We start from the raw sequence: 21,181 nt of genomic DNA, 5'->3' as shown, positions 1-21,181 counted from the left end.
GAGGGGGTCAAAGACGAAACTGTGTAATTTTATCAAAATGTATTAACTGTTGCAGCAAAGTTAGGGTTAAACTAAATACTTGAATCACACTTAAACAGGGCTCTCGTGTTTCATCTACAGTTTGCGTCACATGCGTTACGGGTGGAGCCTTAGACCTGGGAGCCCTGCCTACCGCGTTCCTCGGATCCTGCTCTGCAACTCGCAGGGTGTCTGTTATCTGTGTGACCATCCATGTAATAATGTGCTTGCAGCGCGATTGGAATTTACCCAGAAACAACAAATGCTATTTTCTGTTAGGCTGGTAGGTGGCTATTAACTCTGTGTTAGCTATGACAGCTATGAACTCGGCGGAAAACTCCACTCCGTCTATTAATTCTCTATAACGGGACACTTTGGTGGGGGTTATTCCTTACTTCTCAGCCTGAGAAACACAAGGTGTGTTGTGTGAACTGGCTCAAATGCGTGTGCCTCACGGTCAGTGAGTCAACAGTGTGGTCAATGCATGTCCACCTTGTACCAATAAGCCTTTGAAATCCTCTGGGCTGATGTAGTGGATGCATTTCTTTCTGAACTGCAGGCCACTTCAGATGGACAAAGGAACTAGATACAAAGTGTAACATCTTCATTAAAAGAGAAAATGACTTATCTGCCTCAGACACTGATCTCACTGCATCCACAAGAACCAAATTCAAGCACTGCACACTGCAATGCACACAGAATTCAAATGGCACAGGCTCCTTAATCCGTGCAGACACACCTGAGTGCTTTCCACTCATGCAGCACCATCGTAACCTTCACCCCCACCAGGGTATCCCTTTATTACAGGCCATGTTTGTATCACTTGTCATTTTTGTTAGGCCTGCTGCATATCAGCTTTCTGCTGACTGAAAGTGTAACAAGCTTTCATGGGCGGCACCATTGGAGAAGGATCTTAAAACTAAACACAGCTGATCCTCTTTCTTTATATATTTCGTTTGATCAGCAATCAGACTAAACAGCTCCCCTCCCTTGATCTCTCATTTCCCTGAGGACCGTATCAGCCGAGCTCTCTAGTATTCCATTCTGGATTGGAGAACTTGTGCACTTCACATTTTCACTTGTGTTTAACTTTTTCTCCACTGAAGGGTGATGTTTGGAATTTTCTCCTAAGACAGTAAAAACTACCCTTGTGAGAGTCAGCAGCTCCCAGTGAACTCTCTCTACTATGTTTTGTCTGCCAGTTAAAAGCAGCACATTTGCGATTGTTTTTACATGTTTGCCACTTTCTGTTCCCCATCTTCCACCATGACATCTAACACTGATGACTCACTATTGATGGCAGCTTCATACTGCTTCCAATGACATACTGCACTGATATGTCTGATTATGCATGTAGCTTAAAGCCTGCATCTTTAAACAGCCTTTTTATAATTAGAAAACCCTGATTCTGATGCAAAGACACTTTCTTTTGTAACTGGCTGCATCCTTGCTTATGGAATATTCCAGCCATGGATTGTCTTTGTACCATGAGCTACTGAAAGCTCTTTTCCTTGTACCTTGCTGGGTCGTCGAAAATATCTCCAAACACGGCTGTACGGGGCCCTCTTCTCTAGACTTTAAAATGTCTGGAATATCGCTCAGGGCAGGGCAGGTTGGGGAGCACGCATTGGTACAGCACGGTGCTGGTAGGGGTGCGCGATCTTACGATTTTAGATTGTGGTCAATTTTAAAGACGTCCACAGTCTAATTTTCAAGCGAATCGTACAGATCGTGATTTTTTGCATTATTCTAATACTGTATACTAATGGATCCATGTCAAGGAAACAAACCAATTGAATGATTTCCCTTTATGATTAGCCAAATTATATCATGTGTCTTAATGACGGCTCTCCTGCGTGAAGTTAAAAATTCGTCGCGCGCGAGGAGCATGTGGCAGATGGGGAGCTCGTGCCGAAGGAGGACTCGGCGTCATAGAGCAGGAGCCCAGAGGGGTCAGCCTAGCTGAAAAGCGAACCAATTTCCCTTAGTGTAATCTTGCTGGGGGCATATGACAGTTCATCAGAATGGATGTCTGCCGGGTCCGTGGTGGTGGGTGTGGCTGTGAGGGGTGTGGTAATGAATTCAAATTATTGAGCTAGGTCAGCTCAAAAATGTACTTCTTGAAAATGGTGCTTCAATGTACCTTATACAATCAGGACTTATAAACAGGCACCGCCAGACATTTTTAGTGGTGGGGTACCCTCGGCAGAGTTATGTAAGTGCCCTGCAAAAATTGAGCTAGATCAGCTGATATCCGAACCAAATGAAACTAGTTGGAACTTGTTCTGTATCAACCCAGGTATCATGAATGAACTTTGCCAGACAGTTTCTGTGGTGGGTTACCCTGCCAGACACACCCAAAAGGACCACACCCAAAACTGAACTAGATCAGCTGACATCCGAACCAAATGAAACTAAATGGAACCTAGGTATCATGAATGAGTACGCTTGGCAGAATAACCCAAAACTGAGCTACATCAGCTGACATCTGAATCAAATGAAACTGAAAAAAAACAACTATAACTTTAAAAAGTTTGTAATATATGTATGTATTCAGACAAAATAGACTGATATTGGCTAAACTGCATACATTGAAAAATAACTGGGATGCTTGTTAAAACAGACAATGGCATTGGATGGCCAGGCTGCTTTTAAAAATCACGGGGTTTGATATAACACTTCAGGCAAACTACTATCTATGAAGTATATATTCGAACACACTATTGTGACATGCTCATTATTTAATTCAAAAAGCATTATCTTGCTCGAAGTAAATTCCAGTGTCTCCAATATGACACTAGTCTAGATATCCAAACGTAGACATTTTGTGTTTGAGACCATATTTCTGTTGGTATAAAGTGTAATTGAGCTGACTATTTAAGACAATGGAGAACAGTCTGCTGCTTCAGAATACCAGCCAAGGACGCTTGACTGATCCCATGAACAATCAAAAGCAATAAATAAATGAATAGAAACTGGCATCTGGAGCAACAGGGTGCTAACCAATAGAAGAAATAGTTTGAAAGTACTGCTGTTAATTAAGTTAATGACGAACATTAGAAAAAGTTATACAATTTGTATGAAGCCTAAATTGCCAACCTGTCCAAGCATCAGAGGGAAGACCTGGTTAATAACTTTAATTAGCAAAAATAGCAGTCTGAAATGGAGTTGGTATGTTGCAGAAACCTGTCTGAAGAGGAAGTATCAATCCTGTTGCATTTTATTACTCTGAAGACAATGTTGCAGAATAGGCAGCAATTTTGTGCCATCATTGTCATCTATCATATCAGGAAGGAAGCCAAACATTCAAACCATTTTAACTCATCCTATGCTAAATTGATCCTCTTCTTCCTGGGCTGGCTTGCTGTTGTTGTATTTAGATGCAAGTGGACAAGAAGCACAGTCTTCACTTTGAGTAGGCTCATCAATTTCACCTCTACACTATAGGGTATCATTTCTACAAGTAGAAACATGTATCATGATGCTATCCCTTGACCTTCCCTAAGATCTTTAAAAATTACCTGAGTTTTTTTATGACTAAAACTTCAAACAAGTGAGGAGAAGGTGCTCAAACATGAGCCTTGATTTAGAAAACCTGGACATAAACTTAAAAAAAAGCTACTGATTTTGGAATTTTTTGAAATAGTAAAAAAGCATAACACTTACCTCTTAGAACAGATGATAACCAGAATATCCTATATCCATTTCATTGTATCAAATGGGAATGAAGACCACCCAAAAATCCAAATTCCAGAAAGTTTATATCAAATGGGAAATGGAGATCACAGAAAAATCAAAATTCCATAAAGTAAAACAGAATTTTACATACAACACAATAGTTTTGTTTCCTAGCCTAGGCTCTTCATTAGTTCATGAGTTCAGATTTTGTACTGCAGTGATTTCTCATAGCAACATGATAATAAATGTAACTAAAGCCTATCACCTGTTTAGCCAGGTCAAGTTAATCCAAAGCAGCCTAGTACATTTGTACACATCACCTATAATGTGTACACATCACCTAAGTGTCCTGATTAGTGACAGCCTTGTTGATTTGATATTAGTTTTTCTTTCAGATTTTCTGTTTTTTCATGATCGCCTGCACTTGTACAGACAAGGCTTTCGCCATAGATGTTCTCTGAACTACCAGAAGTTTTGGAAGGGGCCCTTGCGGCACATCTGCCACAGGTAACCCACCACAGAAACTGTCTGGCAATGCTCATTCATGATACCTGGGTTGATACTGAACCAATTCCAGCTAGTTTCATTCAGTTCGGATATCTATATCAGCTGATCTAGCTCAAATTTGGGTGTGTCTGGCAGGGTAACCCCCCACAGAAACTGTCTGGCAATGTTCATTCATGATACTTGGGTTGATACTGAACCAATTCCAACTAGTTTCATTCAGTTCGGATATCTATATCAGCTGATCTAGCTCAAATTTTGGTGTGTCTGGCAGGGGTAACCCACCACAGAAACTGTCTGGCAATGTTCATTCATGATACTTGGGTTGATAATGAACCAATTCCAACTAGTTTCATTCAGTTCGGATATCTATATCAGCTGATCTAGCTCAAATTTTGGTGTGTCTGGCAGGGGTAACCCACCACAGAAACTGTCTGGCAATGTTCATTCATGATACCTGGGTTGATACTGAACAAATTCCAGCTAATTTCATTCAGTTCGGATGCAAGCTGATTTAGCTCAATTTTGGGTGTGGTCTTTTTGAGCGTGTCTGGCAGGGGTACCCCCAGGGACAGATTATGGGTTGTGTGGGCCCCTGGGCAAAACATTCGCGAGGGCCCCCCCGACCACCACCACCACCACTACCACCACCACCACCAGCACCACCACCACAACCACCACAATTCAAGGGCCCTTGGCAGCCAAACGCCCCCCCCCCCTATAGGGTCAGGGGCCCTTGTAGGCAGAGGCTCAAAGAATGTAGGCCCTCTAAAATAGACAAACGAAAATACATTGTTGATAAGCGTTGCAAATTGTTTTGGGCTAGGGGCCCCACGGGCCCCCCTGCACCCCAAGGGCCCCTGGGCAGTGGCCCCGCTGGCCCGGTCCGTAATCCGTCCCTGCAGACCCCACCACAGAAACTGTCTGGAAATGTTCATTCATGATACCTGGGTTGATACAGAACAAGTTCCAACTAGTTTCATTTGGTTCGGATATCAGCTGATCTAGCTCAATTTTTGCAGGGCACTTACATAACTCTGCCGAGGGTACCCCACCACTAAAAATGTCTGGCGGTGCCTGTTTATAAGTCCAGATTGTATAAGGTACATTGAAGCACCATTTTCAAGAAGTTCATTTTTGAGCTGACCTAGCTCAATAATTTGAATTCATTACCACACCCCTCACAGCCACACCCACCACCACGGACCCGGCAGACATCCATTCTGATGAACTGTCATATGCCCCCAGCAAGATTACACTAAGGGAAATTGGTTCGTTTTCAGCTAGGCTGACCCCTCTGGGCTCCTGCTCTATCAGTAGTGTGGCAGCGGTCTGCCTATGTAGTCAGATACTGCACAAAGCAAAGTAATATGTAAAATGTGTCGGACAACGGTCGGCATGTCGAGAAGCAATAAGTCAAATCTATTTAATCACCTTAAACGGAGACACCCGAAGGAGCTTCCCAAGACCGTTTCAGTCCGGGCAGCACAGCCACACTCATCTGTATCAGGCGGGGTCGCGAAGCATAGACAGTGTCGCTCACCGATGCTTTAGAGCAGCCGAAACAATATGATAAAAGCAGCAAACGATGGAAAGAAGTGACTGAGGCGGTCACAGTCTACCTAGCTAAGGATATGCTACCATTCAAAGCTGCAGACAACGTGGGATTTGTTGCGCACTTTAGATGCGCGATATGATCCAAGTCGCAAATATTTTCCTGATATGGCAATTCCGCATATATACAGCAAATGCCGACAGAGGGTTGCGAAGCAATTAAATTATTTTTCTATGTAGTCTGTTCACAGTTGAATTCAAGTTTGATATTTAAAATAAAGTGTAACTTGGGTCTTAATGAGTTTGAGGATATTCTTTTAAGTGTGCCACATTGCAAAGATCGATCTCTTCAAATCGTGGATTGTGATTTTGTGTTTAAAGGATCGTGATGTGATTTTTTGAAAAGATCGCCCACCCCTGGCTGCATCCATTACACGATGAAACACCTCGGGATCCCGGTTGGCGACCCCCACACTGAAAAAAATAATTAGCTGATTTTACTCAAAAATACAGTGCACCATTTTTGCATCCATGTTTTTAAGTATACTCAACAATTTAGGTAACTTGTACTTAAAAAACTGACGTTAAAAAATGTATTGTAATGACCAGATTTAAGAAATAAGATCTCCGAGGGATTGCTGCAGAACGTGGATTTATTAACAGTAAGCGGCTGCGGTTATGTCCACATACACTATCTCAAACGGAACAAGTAATCACCACACCCGTGACCGGGTCAGACTCACTCAGCTTCCCAACCCCGAACTCTCCGCAACCAAAAAACACCTCCCCCTCCCTCACGTCCCACGTCACACGCAATTCCATAACCACACCCTCATAAGCACAGAACCTAAATAGAATAACATGGAACACATAATACCTGAAGGTATTACAGTAATAAAATAACTTAATAATAAATAAAATAATTAATTAATAATAAAATAACTGATTCACGTCTCTGGCCCTTTTCGGTGGATCGAACCTGTGCGCTGTTATTCGAGAGTTGGGTTATCATATTTTCCTCAGGGCAGTGTCCCTGGGGTGGCGTAGTCGGCTATTTATAAAAAGGGTATTGTAGATCACTCCGCCAGATAAACATTCGAAGAAGCCAACGAGTGACTAGAACATAGAATACGTGCCATAGGTGAATAGGAGCTGAATTTCAACATCAAGGTACAAATGGGTCACATAGAGGATTCCTTCTGCATCGCCCAACAAGGGATAGCATCGCCAGACCCAGCCCTGAGACATGGTGACGAGGCAAAATGAACATTCTTCCGTCACTATGGCTTGGCAGTTTCACAACATTGTACTGTAATATGCCTTTCATTTGATTACTTTCTGGCTTTGTCCTTTACAGTAACTTTTCTGGAGTACTGAATACGGCAAACGTTACATACTGTATTAGTTTTTCTCAGACGCTTAACTACATTGACCATGCCATTAGTCCAAGTTGTCATTTTCAAATAAACATAAGCAAATCACAACAGAAACCACGTTATCATTGCTTGCACATCACTTTTCATTGCTAAAGGATTTTTGCAAAACACTAGTGACAGTGATCATTGGGTAACAGCAAAATCACATTGCAGTGTCTGATTCAGCAGTTAACTTCAAAACAGCGGCAGCGGCTAAATCCCAAACCCAAAGCACTAACGAAATTGGGCCAAACTTGCAATTGGTTGCACTACCTGCTGCAAATCTAACTCTCATTCACTCATAAGTAGCTAATAGGGTATAAAAGTAGTAAGAATGAGGTGTAATTTTTAACACACAATGGAACAAGGCCGGAGAGGACGTGGACACAGGTGTGGAGGAGGAAATGGGGGGCAACGTCAGAGACGACCAAGAACAGTGGTCAGCCATGAAATTAGAGCCACCGTCATTGACCATGTCATTAATCATGGGCTCTCCTTACGTGAGGCTGGTCAAAGGGTGCAGCCTAATATTTCCCAGTTGTGTCAATTATTTGAATATGCAAGAGGGACAATAAGTATGTACCATTCACTTGTTGTAATTCAAATAAAGATCACAGTTCTTGCATTATCAGATCTATATTTACTGCAGTATTCTACATTACATACAGTATATGTTTCTATAGAGTTGTCAGATGACCTGCAGCTGGCAGGCCCGGCAGGCTGTTCACTGCAGGTCAAGAAGCACCAATTGTTCAGATGGTGCTGGGGAACAATACAGTCTGTTTACGGGACATACAGGCTGCTGTAATTGCAGACCACACAACATTGCACAACATCGATTCAGTCAGCTTATCGGCTATAAACAGGGTCCTGAAACGTCACCACATGAGCATGAAGCAGATCTATAGGGTATCACTTGTAAGGAACAGTGACACGTAAAAAGTCACTATATGAGTGGTTCACTATATGTTTACTGTAAGCCTGTGCAGGACCTGTGAAATTTCATATGCATTCATGTGTTCCCTTTGGGATGGACATTGTGCTTTCAGAGGATCATGGAGCTCGAGTCCCACACTGAACCTCCTAAATTTGTGAATGTGGATGAAGCTGGCTTCACTCTGGCCAAGACCAGGAAGAGTGGCAGGAATATCATTGGGCAATGAGCAACAGTGCAGATACCAGGGCAGAGAGGTGCAAACATTCCAGTGTGCACAGGTATATCAGAGACCGGTCCAGTGGTATACATCCCAACAGTTGGGCCATATAACTCTGGGCGCTTTTCCACCGCACCAGGTACCGTACTTTCGGTACTTTCAGTACTTCCATAAAGTGCCAAAAGTATGGTACTTCTTTTGTGTCGGTTTTCCACTGGCGTAAAAACTGGTACCGGCGTAAAAACTGGTACCGGCGCCAAATGACATCATCAGTGACCGCCCCTGACTGACATCACAGAGCGCGGTGCAGTATTTCTTTCGCTGTATTTAAACATGTTATTATGATCCTTCACTTTCCTGTAGTCCCGCTTAAGTTTTTTTTATTTTCAAGCGACATTGTTCGGTATTTCGCGTGTGCCCCATTTTTTCCAAGTGTCTTGCTATTATGGCAAATGCTTTTTTATTTCGAGTCGTGCCCACTAAATCTTGCGGTTTCTAATTTACATGCCAACAACAGTTTTGACTGGTAGTGTTTTCAGTTTTTTGCTTTGGTGTGTAGTGACTGTTCAGTAGTGTTTGTTTAACTGACTGGCTTGATGCGTGGTCTGAAAGCAGTGTTTGCTTTTGAGCAAAGATTATAGTTTTGAGAAGATTGTTTGATTTTGCAAGACGAGTGAAAGGCTTTGGGAGTTTAGCGTGAATGTTACTGTTTGTGCTTAGTGAAGAGAAAGAGAGGAGATTTTAGGAAATGTATTTTAGCAATTCAGAAAAACTGTAAAATGTCAAGGCATGTCAGACTACTTTTAAAGTGGGTGAGAGGCCTCAGACTCCATAGGGTTACAGTAAATACTTATTATGCTATGTTTCTTTTATGTTCCTCTTTTTGAGTCTGATACTATGACAAAAAATCCCAATCTATCTATCTAGTGCTACTTCATTATTCCATCCTCTTTGTGCAATGTATTGATGTACAGTACTGTCAGCAAAACAGCATGATACTACCACCACCCTGCTTGACCATTGGTTCAGTGTTCTTAGGTTAAGAAAACAACCTCACCTTAACCCCTGCAAACATATCTCTTCATTGTGGCCAAGCAGAGAAGTTAATGACACATTCACACGTCATTGTGACTGCCCCCCACCCCCACCCCGTGAATATGCAGCCATCAGCAGCCTTTCAGACTGTTAGCCAGACAGAACACACTAAGGAATGTGTCTGTTTTACTCAAGCACAGTACAGAACCATATGTTTTTTTATTTTTCATTTTCCACTCTGTCCACCTTTATTCTCCACAATCAACCTTATTGCTTTGTTTAGGCCTGTAATTAGTCTGTTACACACATCTTGGGTCACTCTCCTCTCCCAAAATAACTCTATTGCTTGGACACGCTGCTGCTTTGTACCTGGCTTGGCCTCCTTGCAGATGAAGTATTTCATCATGTGCCAAACAAGCTCGATGGGCTTCAAATCAGTAATTATTATATTGCACACACCTTGGGTCCACATTTTGCTAGTTTTAGGCCATCTTTGCCTCACAGCAGAAACAATTTCTTAAATTTCACAGACCATTTATTGCAGTGTAGTCAGTTTATTAATGAAATTGGAATTTTGTCTAAATACAAGAAATTATACTTGCTTAGATTTTCATTTTCTGCAGTGGAGTTACAATACCTGATTCCAGGTAAGTCACTTCAGCCTTCATAATCACTGCTCTCCCTGGTGGATGGATAAATCATTGCAAGTACTTTACACACAGAGAGGTAAGGGGCGGATCATGCCGGCCCGCTTGTTCATTACATCATCGTGGGGGGATCTCATTACAGTCAAGGTCCCACCCAGGACCCAGCAGGGGCCAGTCATGGACCAGCCAGGGACCAGCCAGGTACCAGCCATGGACCAGCCAGGTACCAGCCAAGGCCCCATCATGGAAACGGGAAAATTCAAGGCTTCATCTGTACAGTAATAATGGCTTACACATGTTGATTTATCAATCTGTCTTATAATAATACACTCGTCCTTTCTGAATAACCCCTCACCCTGTTGAATACAGTGATCTGATGCCCATTGCTAATGTATGGGGTGCAGCACTTGATACTCACAGGATGCTAATTCATTGCATGGAGATTTCGGTTCACTTACATTGTCTTCATATTGTGTGCAGTAAGTGTACCTGGTAATCTACTCAAAAATGTCTAGGTCTGATTTAGGCATGGAGTAAAGGCAGGAGAAAATGTTATTTACTGACTCTCAAAGTGTCCTCTCATCGGTAACACTTTACCTGAGGGGTACAAATAATGTAGCATTATGCTGTTAATTATGGATTAATTAACCACAAAAAACGTCTTAGTGATCAGCTTGATTTTGTCCGTAAATATGGCCGCTGCACACACTGCACCTAACTGCTGCTGTCATGGATTTTTAAGGGTCGCCGGCAGGAAACGGCAACATCACGTTTATCTCGAACGGGGAAGTGCTGAACTTCAGCGGCGCGATTTCTGTTCCTGCAAAATATATGGATGATTTATAGCTCATAAAATTCTTGATTTTTTATTATGAAAGAACGTAAATGACTGCTAATTACAAACTGGAATAAATAGAAGTGTCCCGTTAAAATGGAGTCATCATGGTATTTTATAAATATCGCGCATAGATCCCCTTCCTTATAATTTAATTCTGAACCTCATATATTTAGTAATGTATGTTTTGTCTCCACCTAGTGGCCTCCCTGAAAAGTACACATTGTTTCCGGAAGGATCGCTTGTTCCGTGAATTGACGCGTCCAGTGGATGTAAGAAATCAGCTTGATAGAGAGACATTATAACTGACTGCAGTCACTGTAGAGAATGTAAATCTGCAATAGATAATAAATTCAATGGTGAATTGTTAATGGATGGCTGTGTATATTCTTACATGTCTGTTAATAATAATAATGCATGAAGATAGATTTAATGGCTTTTGCTGGTCGGGGATGGGAGGGGGCAATGGACAGTATCTATCTGCGTCAGAAACGTGGGGGGGGGTAAGGGTGCCTGAACACCTGCGTATTTTTTCAGAGAGGGGCGTAAGCCAACCTTTTACAGTGGGGTGGGGGGCCACCTGCTACTTATGTTCGAAGGCGGTGTAAGCAAACCTTTTACAAAGGGGTGGGGGGGCAAGGAGGCCTGGGCACCTGCCCCTTCTGTCCGACGGGGGTGTAAGCAGACCTATAACAGTGGGGTGGGGGTGGCAAGGGGGCCTGGGCACCGGACTCTTCTGTCCGACGGGGGTGTAAGCAGACCTATTACAGAGGGGTGGGGGTGGCAAGGGGGCCTGGGCACCGGACTCTTCTGTCCGACGGGGGTGTAAGCAGACCTATTACAGATGGGTGGGGGTGGCAAGGGGGCCTGGGCACCGGACTCTTCTGTCCGACGGGGGTGTAAGCAGACCTATTACAGAGGGGTGGGGGTGGCAAGGGGGCCTGGGCACCTGCCCCTTCTGTCCGATGGGGGTGTAAGCAGACCTATTACAGAGGGGTGGGGGGGGGCAAGGGGGCCTGGTCACCGGACTCTTCTGTCCGACGGGGGTGTAAGCAGACCTTTTTTCAGTGGGGTGGGGGTGGGAAGGGGGCCTGGGCACCTGCCCCTTCTGTCCGATGGGGGACGTAAGCAGACCTTTTACAGAGGGGTGGGGGGTGGCAAGGGGGCCTGGGCACCTGCCCCTTCTGTCCGATGGGGGACGTAAGCAGACCTTTTACAGAGGGGTGGGGGTGGCAAGGGGGCCTGGGCACCGGACCCTTCTGTCCGACGGGGGTGTAAGCAGACCTATTACAGAGGGGTGGGGGTGGCAAGGGGGCCTGGGCACCGGACTCTTCTGTCCGACGGGGGTGTAAGCAGACCTATTACAGAGGGTGGGGGTGGCAAGGGGGCCTGGGCACCTGCCCCTTCTATTAGACGGGGGCGTAAGCAGACCTATTGCAGTGGGGTGGGGGTGGCAAGGGGTCCTGGGCACCTGCCCCTTCTGTCCGACGGGGGCGTAAGCAAACATTTCACTGTCGGATGGGGAGGCAAAGGGGTCCTGGGCACCTGACCCTTCTGTCCGATGGGGGCATGAGCAGAGCTATGAGAGTGGGGTGGGGGTGGCAAGGGGGCCTGGGCACCTGCCCCTTCTGTCTGACGGGGGCGTAAGCAGACCTATTACAGTGGACTGGGGGTGGCAAGGGGGCCTGGGCACCTGCCCCTTCTGTCCGATGGGGGCGTAAGCAGACCTATTACAGAGGGGTGGGGGTGGCAAGGGGGCCTGGGAACCTGCCCCTTCTGTCTGATGGGGGACGTAAGCAGACCTTTTACATAGGGGTGGGGGTGGCAAGGGGGCCTGGGCACCTGCCCCTTCTGTCCGACGGGGGCGTAAGCAGACCTATAACAGTGGGGTGGGGGGCCACCTGCTACTTCTGTTCAAAGACGATGTAAGCAAACCTTTTACAACAGGGTGGGGGGTAAAGGGTGCTGGGGCACCTGCCCATTTTTTCAGATATGGGCGTAAGAAGAAATTTTACAGCGGGGTGGTGGGCAAGGACGCCTGGGCACCTGCCCCTTCTGTCTGACGGGGGCGTAAGCAAACATTTCACAGTGGGGTGGGGGTGGCAAGGGGGCCTGGGCACCGGACTCTTCTGTCCGACGGGGGTGTAAGCAGACCTATTACAGAGGGGTGGGGGTGGCAAGGGGGCCTGGGCACCTGCCCCTGTTGTCCGATGGGGGACGTAAGCAGACCTTTTACAGAGGGGTGGGGGTGGCAAGGGGGCCTGGGCACCTGCCCCTGTTGTCCGATGGGGGACGTAAGCAGACCTATAACAGTGGGGTGGGGGGGGCAAGGGGGCCTGGGCACCTGCCCCTTCTGTCCGACGGGGGCGTAACAAACATTTTACAGTGGGGTGGGGGTGGCAAGGGGGCCTGAGCAGCTGCACCTTCTGTCCGACGGGGGGGGTAAGCAGACCTTTTACAGTGGAGTGGGGGTGGCAAGGGTGCCTGGGCACCTGCCCCTTCTATCTGACAGGGGCGTAAGCAGACCTTTTACAGTGGAGTGGGGGTGGCAAGAGTGCCTGGGCATCTGCCCCTTCTGTCCGACGGGGGCGTAAGCAGACCTTTTACAGAGGGGTGGGGGTGGCAAGGGGGCCTGGGCATCTGCCGCTTCTGTCCGACAGGGGGGTAAGCAGACCTTTTACAGAGGGGTGGGGGTGGCAAGGGGGCCTGGGCACCTGCCCCTTAGGTCCGAAGGTGTCGTAAACAGACGTTTTATAATGGGGTGGGGGTGGCAAGTGGGCCTGGGCACCGGACCCTTCTGTCCGAAGGGGGCGTAAGCAGACCTATTACAGTGGGATGGGGGTGGCAAGGGGGCCTGGGCACCTGCCCCTTCTGTCTGATGGGGGACGTAAGCAGACCTTTTACCGAGGGGTGGGGGTGGCAAGGGGTCTGGGCACCTGCCCCTTCTGTCCGATGGGGGACGTAAGCAGACCTATTACCGAAGGGTGGGGGTGGCAAGGGGTCTGGGCACCTGCCCCTTCTGTCAGACGGGGACGTAAGCAAACATTTCACAGTGGGGTGGGGGTGGCAAGGGGGCCTGGGCACCTGCCCCTTCTGTCTGATGGGGGAGGTAAGCAGACCTTTTACAGAGGGGTGGGGGTGGCAAGGGGGCCTGGGCACCTGCCCCTTCTGTCCGACGGGGGGGGGTAAGCAGACCTTTTACAGTGGAGTGGGGGTGGCAAGGGGGCCTGGGCACCTGCCCCTTCTGTCCGACGGGGGCGTAAGCAGACCTTTTACAGAGGGGTGGGGGTGGCAAGGGGGCCTGGGCATCTGCCGCTTCTGTCCGACGGGGGGGTAAGCAGACCTTTTACAGAGGGGTGGGGGTGGCAAGGGGGCCTGGGCACCTGCCCCTGTTGTCCGATGGGGGACGTAAGCAGACCTTTTACAGTGGAGTGGGGGGTGGCAAGAGTGCCTGGGCATCTGCCCCTTCTGTCCGACGGGGGGGTAAGCAGACCTTTTACAGTGGAGTGGGGGTGGCAAGAGTGCCTGGGCATCTGCCCCTTCTGTCCGACGGGGGGGTAAGCAGACCTTTTACAGTGGGGTGGGGGTGGCAAGGGTGCCTGGGCACCTGCCCCTTCTATCTGACAGGGGCGTAAGCAGACCTTTTACAGTGGAGTGGGGGTGGCAAGAGTGCCTGGGCATCTGCCCCTTCTGTCCGACGGGGGGGTAAGCAGACCTTTTACAGTGGGGTGGGGGTGGCAAGGGGGCCTGGGCATCTGCCGCTTCTGTCCGACGGGGGGGTAAGCAGACCTTTTACAGTGGGGTGGGGGTGGCAAGGGGTCCTGGGCACCTGCCCCTTCTGTCCGACGGGGGCGTAACAAACATTTTACAGTGGGGTGGGGGTGGCAAGGGGGCCTGAGCAGCTGCACCTTCTGTCCGACGGGGGGGGTAAGCAGACCTTTTACAGTGGGGTGGGGGTGGCAAGGGGTCCTGGGCACCTGCCCCTTCTGTCTGACGGGGGCGTAACAAACATTTTACAGTGGGGTGGGGGTGGCAAGGGGGCCTGAGCAGCTGCCCCTTCTGTCCGACGGGGGGGGTAAGCAGACCTTTTACAGTGGAGTGGGGCTGGCAAGGGGGCCTGGGCATCTGCCGCTTCTGTCCGACGGGGGGGTAAGCAGACCTTTTACAGTGGGGTGGGGGTGGCAAGGGGGCCTGGGCACCTGCCCCTTCTGTCCGACGGGGGGGTAAGCAGACCTTTTACAGAGGGGTGGGGGTGGCAAGGGGGCCTGGGCACCTGCCCCTTAGGTCCGACGGGGGTGTAAGCAGACCTATTACAGAGGGGTGGGGGTGGCAAGGGGACCTGATCAGCTGCGCCTTCTGTCCGACGGGGGCGCAAGCAGACCTATTACAGTACATTGGGGTGGGGGGTAATTATTTAATAAAACAAATTTCATTATTTAATCAAATATATAAATAATTTTATTTGCTTTAATCCACTGACCCAGAGCAGTAACAGGATATAATTATATTTTCCAGTGTTTTTCATTTCTTTTATGTCTGCAGTTAAATAGTTATTTACACTGATTTACTCTAATTCTATTAGTAAAAAGTGAATTTATTTAATTTAACCCACCAGACTGTGGTTTCATTAAGTTACTCAGTCATGCTTTGGGTGACGCTGAACCAGGACATTAATAGGACAGAACAGAAAACCTTTATTGTCATTTTACAGGGAGGAAATACAGTAAACAGGCATAAATATATAAAATGTACATATACAGGGGAGGGGGAAAGCCCCCCCATCAGGATTACATTTAGTTACATTTTAGTCAGAGAGAAAAACTTATTTTTGTCAAACATACATTTGAGAGTAAAAAGGATTATAAAGGTTAAAAAGCAGAGATTTGACCTTTTTGCCAGGAGAACCAGCAACACGTCACAGTGACACTGAGGAGTTTTTATGAACATAAAACCCTGGATAGAGGGACTCAGTGAATGAGGAGGTGAGTCTGTACAGGGGGGTCAGTCCATCAGAGGAGACTCTGTAGAAGGACAGAGCACCAGTCCCCCAGTCCAGATACACTCCTACTCTGCGGGAGCCTGAGGGCCATATGGGTATGTGAGTCCGTTTATAATTGTGCCAGACAGAGTAACTGTCAGTATCACAGCACAGACACCATGACTTGTCATTGTCTCCAAGCCCACAGTCACTCCCTTTTTTCCTCCCGATCCCTTTATAAGTGACTCCTATCCAGGCTCCATATCCATCCCACTCAACCTCCCAGTAACAGCGGCCAGTCAGACTCTCTCTGCACAGAACTTGGGGGCAGCCATCAAATCTCTCTGGATGATCAGGATATGGCTGCTCCTCTGCCCCCCATGTCACCTTCCTGTTCCCCCCTGACAGAGACAGGTCTCTGTGTGCTGTGTTGGGGTCCAGCGTCAGCTGGCAGGAGTCTGTAGGCAGGAGAAGAATTATTAATACCATCAGGCCCCCTGTACTTTATGTTTCTGTACAATATAAAAACAGCGCAGCTTCCCCGAACGAAGCGGGAACCGAAGTTTATGAAATAGCTCAGGAAATGTCGGACGGCGCGCGACACCGGCGGGAAGAGCCGCCAAAATGCGGCGCGAGCTAAACTAACAGCGTAATTACGGGGAAATAAATTTACAAAGCGGCGACATTCATCAGACATATTCATCACAAGCATATTTACCACAAAACGGCACCAGAGATTAATACTAAAAGTCAGTGTCTTTCCTTCTAACCGCTAAATCCGAGGCGTGCGGCGCCTTGCTGCTCTCTGTCTTTCTACAGGGAGCTTACCTTTGAAAATGGCCATCAATAACAGAATATTTAAGTAATATTATTGCATATTTAACGTGATATTTAATAAAGGTTTGGACCTGAATTCTGATACAAACGCCTCCGAAGACGATTCCGGTGCCTGAGTTGCGCTCCATGAGGATCCAGTATTTGCAGCGATTGTCTGACACGGTCTTTAGTCCCAGCAAAGCCGCTCTGAATGCATTTCACACGCATCGGCTTATTTCCGTGAAGCGTGTCTACCACGCACGTGACTCTCACATATGGCGCCGCTGCCGCGAGGCGTGAGCCCCGCACCTCGCGCAGGCGTAAAAAATTTTTAGCAGGGTGGGTCCGGATATCTTATTAATATTCATGAGCGAAGCCCTGCATGATTGGCTGGCTCATTAATATTTATGAGAGGAGCGCTACCTGATTGACCAGTGAACATCGACATATGCTCCCTGTTTGTTCTGTCTAAGGCACTGGTGCCCAAATCCCAGTGTAACTTAGTTCTTTCCCCGTTCCATCATAAATGATTCAGCTCAAGAGCTGTGTGGTAATTAGCACAAGGAGTTGAATCAGGTGATGAATGAGGGGAAACACAAAAATGTGCAGGACTGTATTTGTCATGGAGAAAAAAATACAAATTAGCATTTTGCACTGGAGGAGAGAGTCCGGTATCACTGCCTATGGGTGCCGTCTCAGGACAATACTAACTAATCACACACAGAAAACACATACTGTACACTCACGGCATGTGCAAAAAGAACAAATGCAAATGATTCCGTTTCTGTGAAATTAAAGATGTACAACTATATGTATGTACAACTAACTTGTATAAATGGTAAAGTTATGGAGGCTATAATCAAAGAGAAAATGGTAGATTACCTGGACTCCAATAACATTTTGCGGGATAGCCAGCATGGATTTAGGAGAGGTAGATCCTGTTTAACGAATCTGTTGGAGTTTTTTGAGGAAGCTACTCAGGAAGTTGATGATAAGAAGGCCTATGATGTCATCTACTTAGAATTCCAAAAGGCTTTTGATGTTGTCCCGCACAATAGTCTCCTACTTAAAGTCAAAGCGACAGGTATTTTAGGTACCGTAGCGACCTGGATTGATAACTGGTTAACAGATAGGAAACAGCGAGTAGTTATAAGAGGCACAATGTCACAGTGGGCTTGCGTTCATAGTGGGGTACCGCAGGGTTCGATTTTAGGACTACTATTGTTTCTAATTTACATAAATGATATAGATACCAATATATACAGTAAACTGGTGAAATTTGCAGATGACACCAAGGTGGGTGGTATAGCAGATACTGAATTAGCGGCTCAGCAGCTACAGCGGGATCTTGATTTAATTAGAGACTGGGCCAATACCTGGCAGATGAAATTTAACGTAGACAAATGTAAGGTACTCCATCTAGGGAGCAGAAATATAAAGTACAGGTATTTCATGGGTGTCACTGAAATAAAGGTAGCTGATCATAAGAAAGACCTTGGTGTGTATGTTGATGCTTCCATGTCCCATTCTCGCCAGTGTGGGGAAGCAATATAAAAGGCCAATAGGATGTTGGGGTATATCTCTAGGCGTGTGGAGTTTAAGTCAAGGGAGGTAATGCTAAGATTATACAATTCCTTGGTGAGACCTCACCTAGAATATTGTGTGCAGGTTTGGTCACCATATCTTAAAAAGGACATTGTGGACTTAGAAAAGGTGCAGCGTAGGGCCACAAAAATGATTCCTGGTCTTAGAGGAATGTCATACGAGGAAAGGTTACTTGAGCTAAATCTGTTCAGTCTCAAGCAAAGGAGACTGAGGGGGGACATGATCCAGGTATATAAGATTCTAACAGGTTTGGATGCTGTTCAGCCAAATAGTTACTTCAGCATTAGTTCAAATACACGAACTCGTGGCCATAGGTGGAAATTAGCGGGAGAACATTTCAAGCTGGATTTAAGGAAGCACTTCTTTACACAGCGCGTAGTCAGAGTATGGAATAGTCTTCCTGATAATGTAGTGCAAGCTGAATCCTTGGGTTCCTTTAAATCAGAGCTAGATAAGATTTTAACAACTCTGAGCTATTAGTTAAGTTCTCCCCAAGCGAGCTTGATGGGCCGAATGGCCTCCTCTCGTTTGTATAGTTCTTATGTTCTTATATCAGAGTATATTTTAACCGTCTTACACTCCCACACAAACACAAAGACGATATGAGCAGCTATAAAGTATTTGTAAAAAATATTTTTTAAAACGTATAAATGAATTAATGGTGTTTTTGGTGATGATTTGATGTTTTGTTTCTCTCATTTGGATGTTTGTCTAAAATGACACAGAAACACAAACATGGAAATCCAGCTACACACAGTGTAAAAAGCCACACTAATCACAAAACCTGTGTGAATACAACCATAACATAATATTAATGGTATTATTAATAAAACTTGCAAACACACTTACATCTCTGTACGCCTGGTCTGGTCCTGCACTCTCCACCGTGATCCACACTATAGGAGAAGCAGAATGACATAGTACTGCTGTATCCATTTATTTATTGGTGCCTCTTCTTCACATACATGCATAAGTATCTGTAGCGTGTCAGACACACACTCTGTACTCACTTCAGCTTCTCCAGTTTACAGCTGGGATCCTCCAGTACAGCAGAGAGCAGCTTCACTCCTGAGTCCCCTGGGTGATTGTAGCTCAGATCCAGCTCTCTCAGGTGTGAGGGGTTTGACCTCAGAGCTGAAGCCAGGGAAGAACAGCCTTCTTCTGTGACTCTACAGCCTGACATCCTGCAGAGTGACAGACAAAAACTCCCCAATAAATAAGATCACCTCACCATTACAAGCATTATTTTTAAGTAAAAGTGACTCCTCTAATAAATATTTCAATAATCACATGAAATTCACAACACTTTCCAAACATTTTATAAGAACCTATACTCCTCAGAACAAGGACCAGATGCAGTTGATATAGAATTATTTTTAAATAATCTAGACACCCATATTAACCAATGAAATAGCAGATACCCTTGATGCACCATTAACATCAGAAAAACAACCAAATGCCTAACAACCAATCGCCCAGACCGGATGGTTTCCCTACAGAAATCTATAAACATTTTTGGGATGTATTATCTCCACTCTTCAAAAGACAAATAGAGAAATTAAACATACATCACAAATCCCATCACAAATGAGTACAGCGACCATTATAGTGTTATTGAGACCTGACAAATACCCAACACAACCCTCCAGTTACCGGCCATTACAGTGTTATTGAGACCTGATAAAGACCCAGCACAACCCTCCAGTTACCGGCCATTACAGTGTTATTGAGACCTGATAAAGACCCAGCACAACCCTCCAGTTACCGGCCATTACAGTGTTATTGACACCTGATAAAGACCCAGCACAACCCTCCAGTTACCGACCATTACAGTGTTATTGAGACCTGATAAAGACCCAGCACAACCCTCCAGTTACCGGCCATTACAGTGTTATTGAAACCTGATAAAACCCCAACACAACCCTCCAGTTACCGGCCATTACAGTGTTACTGAAACCTGATAAAGACCCAGCACAACCCTCCAGTTACCGGCCATTACAGTGTTATTGAGACCTGATAAAGACCCAGCACAACCCTCCAGATACCGGCCATTACAGTGTTATTGAAACCTGATAAAGACCCAACACAACCCCCCAGTTACCATCCATTACAGTGTTATTGAGACCTGATAAAGACCCAACACAACCCTCCAGTTACCATCCATTACAGTGTTACTGAGACCTGATAAAGACCCAGCACAGCCTTCCAGTTACCCGCCACTCTCTCTAATGTATACAGACTTGAAAATCATTACAAAAGCTCTCGCCACTCGGTTACAGACAGTCATTCCTACTATAATCCATCCTGATCAGACAGACTTCATCAGGACAAGACATGCCTCAGACAACATCCATAGATATTTAATTTAGTCAGTGTTGCTCAGCATACCCACACTAAAACCATGATTACATCATAGATGCAGAAACGGCATCTGACAGTCAGGTGGACATTCCTCTTTAATACATTACATAGATTTGGCTTCGGAGAGTCGTTCACCCACTGGGTTAAAATACTGCACACCTCACCCAAAGCTACAGTGTCACAGATGGGATGACATCACCTGCATTCACACTCCGACGGGGAAGACGGCCTGCATGCCCACTCTCTCCTTCACTGTTTGATAATCTTCATAGAACCACTTGTGGCAGCAATATGACAGAACAGTGAAATAAACAGAATTCTGACCAATAACTGAAAACAAAATTACACTATGCAGACGATATCTTGCTGTTAGTACAAAACCCTCAACCCTCACTACATGAAATTAAAATTTTATTAATACTTTTTCAAAACTATCAAACTACACAATAAACTGGAAAAACCCACAATATTCTCACTGTCTGAAGATACCTGGGATTCTGCTGATCAGGATGGTCCATTTCACACCGGAAATATCCGGTACCTGGGTATCAACATCTCCGCCAGGCTGTCAGACTTGTTCA

General features: G+C 46.1%; 1 protein-coding gene across 11 annotated transcripts in view; it reads right to left on the bottom strand.

Moving 5' to 3' along the window:
• LOC125726907 (NACHT, LRR and PYD domains-containing protein 12-like) overlaps positions 1 to 21,181 on the bottom strand; it is a 137,761-nt gene that overhangs the window by 61,143 nt on the left and 55,437 nt on the right. For 9 of the 11 annotated variants that reach the window (XM_049003369.1, XM_049003374.1, XM_049003373.1 and 6 more), the window contains 3 exons: positions 19,250 to 19,423; positions 19,089 to 19,135; positions 15,511 to 16,276 (listed from right to left, as the gene is read on the bottom strand). In XM_049003369.1, coding sequence (XP_048859326.1) covers positions 15,756 to 16,276; positions 19,089 to 19,135; positions 19,250 to 19,423 — 742 coding nt within the window. In that variant the 3' untranslated portion in view covers positions 15,511 to 15,755. Of the gene's footprint in view, positions 1 to 15,510; positions 16,277 to 19,088; positions 19,136 to 19,249; positions 19,424 to 21,181 lie in introns of those variants that run through there. The other 2 variants (XM_049003380.1, XM_049003375.1) reach the window with 2 other exon arrangements.

The sequence above is a fragment of the Brienomyrus brachyistius genome, unplaced genomic scaffold (genome assembly GCF_023856365.1).
Source record: "Brienomyrus brachyistius isolate T26 unplaced genomic scaffold, BBRACH_0.4 scaffold79, whole genome shotgun sequence".
NCBI lineage: Eukaryota > Metazoa > Chordata > Actinopteri > Osteoglossiformes > Mormyridae > Brienomyrus > Brienomyrus brachyistius.
This window is presented reverse-complemented; position numbering and strand designations above follow the sequence as displayed.